Here is a 10,512-nt window from a genome sequence, read left to right as displayed (position 1 = left end):
CGTCAGAGCGGTTCTCTGGAAAAGGGGAGGGGCTCAGCCACACGGTATGTCATGTAAACACTGGCAAGTGGGATGCCTGATAAATTAATATTACAACAGTTTTAAAACTTTTTTTTTCTTTTTTGTATTTAGGTAGAAAGGCGATCTCAAGTATCATCGATTTTCAAACGTCTTATAAGCAGATAGAGAACATCTAATTAAACAAATGGGACACTATATTATATATGCTAATTTTACACACTAAAGTAAAATATGTAGTTATATATCTGATTGGTGAATGAAATTAGAAGTCAGATGTTTGAACTCAATGACATTTAGTCATCAGTGACATTCATTCAATCTGAAGAAATCCAAAAGCATTATTCTTATTCCTAGAAGTTCATATTAATGAATGTAATAGTGAGTCATTTTCCTAAATAAATAAACATTCAGTCTACTTTGTTTGACTGGCTTTTCTTTGAAAATCCAGTGGTGTTTATTGTCATATTTATAAGATCCACAATTGCCCAAGTATCATCGTATGCTTAATATAGTGGACATGAATGACCCTGAATTGAATAGGAAAAATGAAGTGTTTCCTTCACTGAAAGAGAAGAGTGCAAATGATTACACTTAGTTAGGGACGCACGCTACAGTGTAAGGTTTTATATATGCACATGAATTTGCAGTAACTTTTGTATGTTAATATGTGGAGCGCTCATTGCTCATTATAAAATAAAAAAATAAATAAAAACACAACACAGCAGGATCTTAAACAATTATGTATTGACTGATGGCTTACACAGCCTATGCAATTTCATTTCCAAGATGCTTGGCATATCATTGTCCATTCTTTAACAATTAATAGTCTGACGTGAGGCATCAGACAGTTATCTAAGCCTGAAGGATGCTTCTTTCGATTGGCCCACAGCTGACTTATAAATGACAACTTCCCTTGGTGACAAACCCTCGGTGCCAGATTTTTTTTTCATATAAGCAAATCTTAATGCATTTATTCAAGTTTTGCCAATCAATCAGTTTCTCCATTATTTAGTGACTGAAGTCAGTTATAAAATTAAAACATCTACTGTGCAGGGCTATTGTGATATAGAAAAAGCTTTGCTTTTTTCTGTACTTACAAAAAGCCCTACACCGCTCTCAGAACAGACTTCACCACAAGGCATTTCTCCATGAGGATAATGCATGGGGCAGGTGATATGGCACAAAATAAATCTGGAAGTATAACGTTTGTAGGGCCAGTCTCAGGTTCTGATTTGACCATAATCTTGACAAGTTTGTGAGAGCCAAATTTCTCAGCTGCACCATGTGTGGACTTCCCTAATGCAAAAAGACTTCAAGTGCTGATTCAATGTCCCTGTGCAAGAACAATAACACAAAAACAGTCTATCCCTTGTTGTGTGAGCAGAATGGATTTGCATGCAAAACAATGAGATGAGCTTTACATGAAGAGATAATGGTCTGGGTAAATACATTTCATTTTCAGCCATATGTCCATGTTACCTTGAGAAACAATGAAGCTTTCACATAAGAAATGCCACTTCTAATCATACAGTATATTATGCACAAAATATGATGCTAAGAAAACCAGAGAGAAATCTTCTGTGGCTCCAAGAAAAAAACAAAAACAAAACAAAAACAAAACAAAACAGTATTTCCAAGAGCAAAGTCTACTGATCTAAAAAATGCAACCCATTTAGCCTCATCCTGGTGGTTCCGCTCGACACTGTACTTTGACACATCCATGTAAGGAATTACAAAACAGCCACGACTTTCTAACAATCCGCTTTTTTTCCCCTCCGTGTGAGTGTCGAAAATCCCGTAATCATACAACTTTCACATGTTCGTCGAATATTTAACGGAGTCATTCTCCACATCACATAGTTTTCATATTCAACACCACTGATGAGAGCAACTGTTTCAATAAAGCTTTAAAAAGCAAGACTACCCTGAGAGAAGGTCTAAAACGTGGGCAAGCTTGCCAGACCAGAACTGGCTTGAATGGGTTTGGTTTATTAAATCTGTACACTCTATTTCAATATAATCAGCACATTTTTGTTCCAAGAATGTAAGATAGTATTTTTTTTAGTAATTGTGTAATATATATCTCTACATAATACAATCCAAGTCCTCTGAACTATGTAGACATGTGCAAGTGTTCACTACCAACTTCAACGATACAGTAAAGGCAAAGACTTGTGGACACTAAGTTAGGATAATGTTGATATTTGAGATTTTTCTTGAGTCCTCACAATTATCAAAAAAATCTAAGTGCTGTAAGTACTTCATACACGAGGTATTGAATATCTAGTTAACTGTTCTGAGTATAAAATAGAGGCAAAATACATAAAGAACATCTTGCAAGCATGACAAAGAAACGTCTACAGACACAATACACACGTGGTCAAAGATAATATGAGGGGATACCTGTAACCTTTTGTGTTCTTGAATATAGCGTACTTACAGACTGATGAGAGGTCACACTGTACGTATCATGCTTTTAAACACTGGGAACTTCAGCCTCAAAGTAGATCAACACAGAGCAGGGGTGGCCTAGCTAAACAGCATCTCAGTGCTTGAGGTGTTTTGATCCGTATAATTTACAGTAAAATGCACATTTTCAGAATGTGCAATCAATCGGGTGTTACTCCATAACACATACAAAGGGACGAACAGCAGCAGATTTATCTCATAACCCCCCAGCCCCCCAATCACCACCACCACTCGCTTCATTGTTTGACCCTCTGAGGCGTGAGCTCACACCCGAAGCATGATACGCCAGCGCCTTCCCTCCCTCGGTCCAAACAAGTGTGCGTCATGTTTATGCAAAAGAATGGAACGCATGGTCGTCGCATGATGTGCATCAACATAATCTGAGGTAAACTGGGTGTCCTGTGTCTTGGCCCGTTACAGTCTGAGAACCAGTGCCTTAGAGAGTCAGAGAGGTAAGTCAGAAAGAAATCGTGTAAACTGTGCTCGTGCGAAGTGACTGTTGCACTCACTACCAAAAGCACAAGGGCCCTAAACTGTAAACCTCGAGGATTATTCAAAGCAAACTAAAGAAACCAAAAACACTTCAAAAGTACTCTACTCATTAGGTTTAACATTTCCTTTTTCTTTTTTTTTTTTCGCATTTTTTGCAGGGTTTTCAACTTTTTTCTTTTTTCTCGTGTTTTCGCTCAAGTATAATCACAGGTGACTAACTACAGAGGATAAACAGGGTCAGGTGAGTACCATGCTACATCAGGTTTAGAGAAGGCTATTGCAGACAATTCTACAACATGTACAACCACATTTTATACGAGTGAGTTACAAATATTTCAAAACATATCACCAGGAAACTAAGTACATACAAGATGTTGAATATTTAGAGTCTTAAAGGACTATCCCTCAGTCAGTAATAGGATTTCATGTTACTTGACTTAAACTGTCCAGTCTTACAGACAAAATCTGAAAAATTGCTATTCAAAAAGTAGCAAATTTGGTCAGTGTCTCTTTTCAAATAGTTATAGTGCTTTTAATGGCTTAAGACAGGGGTCTTCTTTTAATCTCACCCAGTGGCAATCTACAGAACTTCAGTGTACATTTGATGACACCATAGCTGCAAAAGTCTTCATGTCAAGTCCAATAGGTAAAATGACAGCTAGTGCTGTCACATATATTTCAAAGTAGTATGCATTATCAAAAGGAAAAAAAACAAACAAACTAATACACATTTATAAATTTTTTTTCAACTCTCAAGTTCTTGTAGGGAATTCAACCGTATGATTAGCTCCGTGTTCCCATTTCCTGTGAGTTATCATTCTTGGAGGACAGGCCTTCAGGAGCCACGCTCCATTTAAAGACGTCAGGAAGCTTCTGAGACTCTCCTGTGTGGCGCAAAGGTTTGGATACACCTAAAGTGGACTTAAAACTCCCATTCCAGAGTCTCTTCTCGATTGGCTGCTCTCTCTAACCTGTGGATGATGTTATTGAGGTTGGCCATTTTCTCCGTGCGTCTCTGAGTGCTCCTGTTGAGTTTGGGACTTTGGAAGGGAGGGGGCGGGTTAGGGTCCAGGCTGTGACTGGTGCTCGTCGATGGAGGGTTGGGCAGCGAGGGCGATATGGGCGCAGAGGAGGAGGGAACGGGCGAGACTGACATCATGAGGCCCGGTGAGGATGCAGCAGAGGGCGAGTTGAGGGAGACCTCCAGGCTGCTGCGGCAGGGCTCTGACGAAGCCTTGAAACTGACCGGGTCGACGGGTGACTTTCCGGAGTCTTCCCCCTCGTGCCTGGTCTGATTGCTTCTCTGTGGGCCGTCTACGGAGAGCCCTCCAGGGTAGAGACCCTGACCTTCTTCCTGCCTCAGGCTCTGGCCTGCCAAGTGGGGCTCGCGACAGCCCGCGACGGAGTCCTCGTGCTCACTTTTCAACTGCGGCAGCGGCACGGCTGTTGGAAAACACTGAACCCTGGACTGTTTCGCCGAGCTTTCCCTTCCCTCCTCTGTGTCGTCTTCCCTGTCTAATGCCTCCTGTTTGACATGAGGCAGTGAGGTGTTGGCACTAAGAGGAAGGCTGGAATGGATGTGTCCTGAGGGCTGCTGCAGCCTCCTCTCCTCTCCGTCAGAGTGAGGGCTCCGTGTCACTGAGGGGGAGTAGCTGTGGTGCTCAGCATCCGTGTCATTGTCTGGCAGACCCTCCATCAGCACCTCCCGTCGCATCCTGGACCTGCACACAAATACCACAGTTAGACATTGACTGAAAGAGACTTTAGAGACTAAAGTTTACTTTCTAAATCAGATTTCAGTTGAAGTGTAAGAGACAGTTTATCACAAAATTAGATTTACATATTCTTGCTTTGGCTCTTTAGGTTTTATATTTCAGAAATCAGGACTTGATTACTCAAAAAAAAAAAAAAATACACGTCTATTTGTCTATTTTCTTTCTACTGGATGTAGACAATAGAAAGAAAATAGTTCCTAAATGAAATTTCTGTAATGTCTCTTGCCATACTATTCAAGAAATGGCTCTATAGCAGTTCTCTTCAACACTGGACAACACAGCTCTGGAGGCCAGAGAAGAAAAAACAGATTTTGATTGTAGTGTGAGCTGTCCACCTAAAGTAAATATACAGTAATAATAAAAACAACAAAAACAGCCATCTGTAAAGGTTACAAAGGACTGGCCTGTAGTTATGAAACCAGTTGATGACGGTGTTGGTTTTGAGGTTGAGCTGCGACGCCAGCATCTCGATGGTGTTTTGAGAAGGGTAGGGCTCTAAAAGGTAGGCCTTCTTCAGGGCATCTTTCTCTTCGGCTCCCAGCACCACCCGAGGCTTCTTTGCCTGGCTGTAGGGGCACAAGTCCAGAGAGGCCAAAGCCGGACTCACACACTCAGAGCGAGTGCTGGGCGAGTCGCTGTCCGAGCCGGTGCTCAGCAGGCCGTATCGCCTCTTCAAATAGGCTGGAGGGCAGACAGAGACATGCAGAGTATGGCATGCAGAGTACAAACGTGTCAGAATCATGTCCTCCGTCATATTACAGAGTAGACTCTGGTTCCCACCTTTCTTCTCCATCTTTTTCATGGCCCTCAGCTTGTCTACATTGTGAGGATCGTTGAGCCACAGCTGCATGCGGACGAAGGGCTCCCTGCCTTTCAGACTGAGCTTGTGCCATGGTTTGGGTCTGGAGAGCAGGTCAGACACCGAGCCCTGCGTCAGGCCCAGGATGGTCTCCCCAAAAAGACGCTGGCCTGTGGAGAACAAATACACACAGGTGTATAGTTGCTATGGTGTCTTTAAGAGGTGTTTTGGGGAGTTTTTTATCCCAAGTTGTGAACTCAGACCCACCTAAGTTATTATCTGTTAGCACCTCTTTGACCTTCTTGGTGATGGCATAGGTATCTAGCTCTGGAGACATGGCCACCAGCTCCTGGATGCCCAGTGGGTTTGTGGGCTGATGCAAGGTCATGAGGCTGGGAGTGGATTTCACTCCCTCTGGGTGGGTGGACAACCCCAAGCTCAGGCCCTCTGGCTGCTGGTTCTCTTTACTGCTCTCCATGGAGAGACTCACAGGCTCTACCAGGGGACTTGGGTGGCTGTCTGCTGGGCTGGGAGGTGGGGATGGTGAGGACTGGGCCGTCACTGGGCTTTTATCTGTAAGTAGGAAAGAATAGTCACACCAATCGAATAAATAAATACACGCAGTTGACTATGTAAGCTGTGTGTGTGTTTTTGGGGGTTTTTTTTAGTTGCAAAGTTTCTCAAGCAGTCTAGATATTCTCAAGCGTGTGTTGTGAAATGCAGACTCACCCTGAGTGTGGCCCTGGTTTGGGGGCTGGTTAAGGCTCTGTCCTAGCTGATCCAGTAACCACAGCTGCATACGGATGAAGGGCTCCCTGCCTTTCTGGGTCAGCTTGCTCCAGGGTTTGGGCCGAGACAGCATATCACTCACGCTGCCCTGAGAAAGCCCCAGCACCTGGAACACAAACACTGGTTGATATATTTATGTCATTGCTCACATCAAATGTGTATGTTGCACAGAAACAACTGAAGCTCCAAGTTATTATTGTGAAAGATGGAAATCTGTTTGGTCATGCACTTTCCCCATACAACCACTGGAGGGAGACAATGTACTATAAATCTTCCTGTTTAAAGGTTTAAGTTCGATTTGCAGCACACCTCATATTTGATTATTTTCATATGTGATTTATATTTCTGCGATTCAAATGCGCAAATTTCTGTAGTGATAAATTTTCTTCCTTTTTTTTCCCACATGATCGTATATTATAAAAATAAAAAAACTGCTGCACCGTCTTCAGCTTTAGTGGGACTTGCATTAAAGATATTTTACAACAGTCATATCAACACAGCAGAAAAGGAAGACAGCACCTTTCATATTACTCGAAAAAAACCTTTGTGACACTCGTTATATTTTATCCACTCCAGACAGAATAAAGTGATATATCACAAAGGCTGCCTAGGAAGACACCCAGAGGGATTTTACCGACAATAAAGGCACACTTTCTGGGGCTTGAACTAACAAAACCGATACAGAGTCTTCAGTAGCTCATTTCAGGGAAAATGCAAATAAAAACACACCGTTTTTAAAAAAAAAGATTTAATCTTCTGTGTGTTTGTCACAGAAAATATAACACCTGGGTGAAGGAAAACTAACACGTTCCGCTCAGCAAAGAGTTGTTGAAAAGATGACTTTGGCTGAAAAGTGAAAGAACGTTCCAGCAACAGATCCAAACTCAGAACCTTTCAGCTATGCAGCAGTAAAAACCAGACTGAGATTATAATGTTATTCATTTAAGGAACACCCGATAAAAATTAATTAATTAATAAAAAATAGCCGTATTTCCCTCAGGTTCACACCACAAAAGTCTCACAAGCACATTGCACCACAAATGTAACTCTGAAAGAGATGAGCTGCTCAGATGCCCTCCCAAACCACTGTGACAGCTAGGGAGAATAATATGGTATGGTAAAACTTGCGGGCAGCCTCTAAAAGGTTTTTCAAGGGCACGAATGACAACTCAACCAAACGCAAGCCTCTCAGCTAAAAATGTTGATGGTTAAGAAAGAGATGTGAGAAACTAGGATTCAAAGGAAGAGCAGCAAAGCAGAATCTATTGCTGTCTGACATGTGGGGGAAAGCACCTGAAGGCTTTTTAGGACAATGTTGTATGCAGAAAGTAATAAAAAGGCAAACTTTTAACCGTTTTTTTACAGGGCATATAATGTCAAGACTTCACATCATTATGTCAAGTTTGCTGCAAGAAATTCTAAAGAGCGGGCTAAAATTCTTTCACAGCGACGTCAAATACCAGCGCCGTATTATGCAAAGCTCTGAGCTGCAGATACGGCTACTAAAGTGTCGGGACCTGTTATTAGGTTTAAAAGGAGTCCATTACTTTTCCACATGGATGAGTTTCATGTTCTTTTTTTAACATAATTAAAATGTGTTTTATGTTTACTGAGATCACCTCAGTCTAATATTTCACATGCTCTGAAAATCTGAAAAGTTTAAACTAAATATCATTTTTCTTCTTTTGTATTTGCAGGCTGTTTCATTTGCAGTATGCGTTTAATGTGAAAGGCCAACATCTGACCTTTTCACCAAAGATCCTCTGACAGATGCCATTCTTTGCCAGCTTCTCCTTCACCTGCCGAGTCAGCTCGATGGTGTCCACCTCCCGGTACATGTACATCTCATACTGCTCTGGTGTCAGCGGGGGCACGGTGGGCTTCAGTGCACGGGGGATATATGCTGGATAATAGGAAAGGCGTCCCGGGCCGGGTCCTGGGGACTCCCCGCTTACCGAGGTATCTGATTCCACCTTCACCTCCACCGGCCGGCTCAGGCCCAGCTCGTCCTCGGCAGCAGAGGCCTCCTCACTGTTGGGGAGACCCTCGCCGTTCTCCAGACGCAGCCACGGCCGGGGTAAGGTGGAGGGCCCGGAGGAGGAGGAAGACAAGGAAGGGGAGACCGAGCTGAAGGGCCGAGAGCTGCTTCCGCCGCCGAGCACCATAGATCCCCGCTCCTGAGACCAGTGCTGATCGAAGTAGGTGCCCGCTTCGCCGATTTCTGATTTGACTTTGCGGATGATGTTCTGGACGAAAGCGGCAGGGGAGAGGACGCTGAGGGGTGTCTGGGGGCTGCTCACGGGGTTGGCTGTGCACACTGTAATGCAGCCCCCTTCCTCTTGCTTGATGGAGATGGGTAAAGGCAGGCCCCTGGAGCGCTCGGGGGGCCCCAGACGTTCCACCTGAACTCCTGAGCTAGCAGTCGAAGCCCTGCCGCACACTTCCATCTCCATCAGGGCCTGCTGCTGAGCTTCCATCTCCCTCCTGGCCTGTTCGAGGATGCTCTTTATGGTGTCGTCAGAGCTGCTGCCAGGCCCGTTACTGCTTCTGCCTGATGAGCTGTTTAGAGATGACTTGACATCACCTAAACAAGAAAAACACACACGCTGACACTGACGCACACTCAAAGCACCTTTCCTTTCTAATCTAGATGCATTCAAGTACTGATCAAAATATATAATAGAACTCATTGTGCATAGAAAAAAACCAAAAACAAACAATCAATAGGGCTTTTAACTATGACTTATGACTCGAAGCTTCATCCTCACCCCTCTGGGACTGGATCTCCTTCTTAGCCTGCTCCAGGATATTCCTAATGGCGTCGTCTGACCCAGTTTCAGGAGTTCGGATGCGTGGAGTGATGCTCCCTGCCACAGAGGGTAACAGAAAGAGATGGAGATAGAGAGAGAGGGAGGAGAGAGGAGGGGGTGAGTGGGATGGTTGATCAGAGAGCAGTTCCAAGGCTTTGCTTTTGACTGGTAGATCAATGGCTGCCTTTGAGCGCGTGCTGTCTGAGGTTGCAGTATACGGGAAGCTCAACTTTCAAAAGCTGTGAATCTAGGGAGAAAACAAAGTTTAAAAGTAACACTATACACATGGCAGAGGAAACCGTGATGAAGTCAAGGATGAGGGCCAAGTAGATTTAAATGTAGAAGGTTTAAATGTGCACAGGTCCAGGAGCTAAGCCACCAATACATCTGCTTTAAAAACCTCTGCGTACATAGTAGCACAGAACTGATGAAGCTTTTCAGTCATATATTGTATACGAATGCTCATAACAAACATCAGCCATCAAGTTTCAAATAACGAGGTCAGAATATCCAGTTGTGTGAAGCCTTCAGACAGTTTTTTCTACTTCTGCCTCTCATTGATGTCAGTGAGAGAATATTTGCCTAATATGGTCATCACAGGTACACAGCTCTGCTTGCCACTAAGCCCAAACAACATGTCTTTCAAAGATTTTGATTGGAAACAGCAACCAATCAGAAGACAGCTGGCTTAAAGGGAAGGGGAAGCTAAATAAGGATTATTTTGAATTATACAAAGTTAGTCTAGGAATAAAAACAGGGACGTGCAAATTAGTGCAATAGGTCCCCGCTAAGCATTCTGAAATGCACTTTGTCTAAAAACTTATTTTATGAAGAATATTTCTGGATACCATTTGTAGTCTGCTTGCAGTGCATGTTCAAGCTTTGGCTGCATGCAAGTAAACAGTCTGTATGGAGAGCCAAAGAGGAATGGCTGTACCAAAATGCCTTTAATAACCACAGTTATCTGATGATGATTTCACTTTTTATTAGCTTCCCCCCCATTTATCTGCATTCAAAAACAATGAACAGAGCACAGAACAGAAGTCTTAGCACACATATCCGCTGGCTGCCGGCAGTCAGCAGACTAGCCTAATGGTTTCCAGACTGGTACTTCTTTAATTAATTTGATTATTTCATCGTTACTGTAAAATATGACCTTCATTGTGCTTCATCTATCGTCATGTATCAGTGCAGTGGATGAAAATCACTGTCACTTCTAACGTTTGATCTGCAAGCCAGCGGTCTTCAAATTATGCTTAAAACAAACTTAAATTGCCAAACTTTCTGACGCTATGTCAGCTGTTGTTATGTGCTGTAATGGTATTGTGTATTGCACTTTATACATCTGTGTGTTGCA

The 10,512-nt window shown here is 43.1% G+C and overlaps 1 protein-coding gene across 4 annotated transcripts in view; it reads right to left on the bottom strand.

Annotated features, from left to right (window-relative positions):
* Window positions 1-488: 488 nt before the first annotated feature.
* The window catches only part of cux2b (cut-like homeobox 2b), a 98,017-nt gene continuing 87,993 nt past the window's right edge, over window positions 489-10,512 (bottom strand). For all 4 annotated transcript variants that reach the window (XM_086313419.1, XM_086313420.1, XM_086313421.1 and 1 more), the window contains 7 exons: window positions 9,114-9,212; window positions 8,091-8,929; window positions 6,286-6,451; window positions 5,824-6,129; window positions 5,538-5,726; window positions 5,162-5,438; window positions 489-4,703 (listed from right to left, as the gene is read on the bottom strand). In XM_086313419.1, the coding sequence (XP_086169545.1) occupies window positions 3,905-4,703; window positions 5,162-5,438; window positions 5,538-5,726; window positions 5,824-6,129; window positions 6,286-6,451; window positions 8,091-8,929; window positions 9,114-9,212 (2,675 nt within the window). In that variant the 3' untranslated portion in view covers window positions 489-3,904. The remainder of the gene's footprint in view (window positions 4,704-5,161; window positions 5,439-5,537; window positions 5,727-5,823; window positions 6,130-6,285; window positions 6,452-8,090; window positions 8,930-9,113; window positions 9,213-10,512) is intronic.

Source organism: Aulonocara sp. 'chitande type north' Nkhata Bay, linkage group LG12, assembly GCF_057382095.1.
Source record: "Aulonocara sp. 'chitande type north' Nkhata Bay isolate Kocher_YH1m ecotype deep benthic linkage group LG12, A_spYH_male_GT1.1, whole genome shotgun sequence".
In the NCBI taxonomy this organism is placed as follows: Eukaryota; Metazoa; Chordata; class Actinopteri; order Cichliformes; family Cichlidae; genus Aulonocara; species Aulonocara sp. 'chitande type north' Nkhata Bay.
The sequence above is the reverse complement of the archived record's forward strand: the minus strand, read 5'-3'. Positions and strand labels throughout refer to the sequence as shown.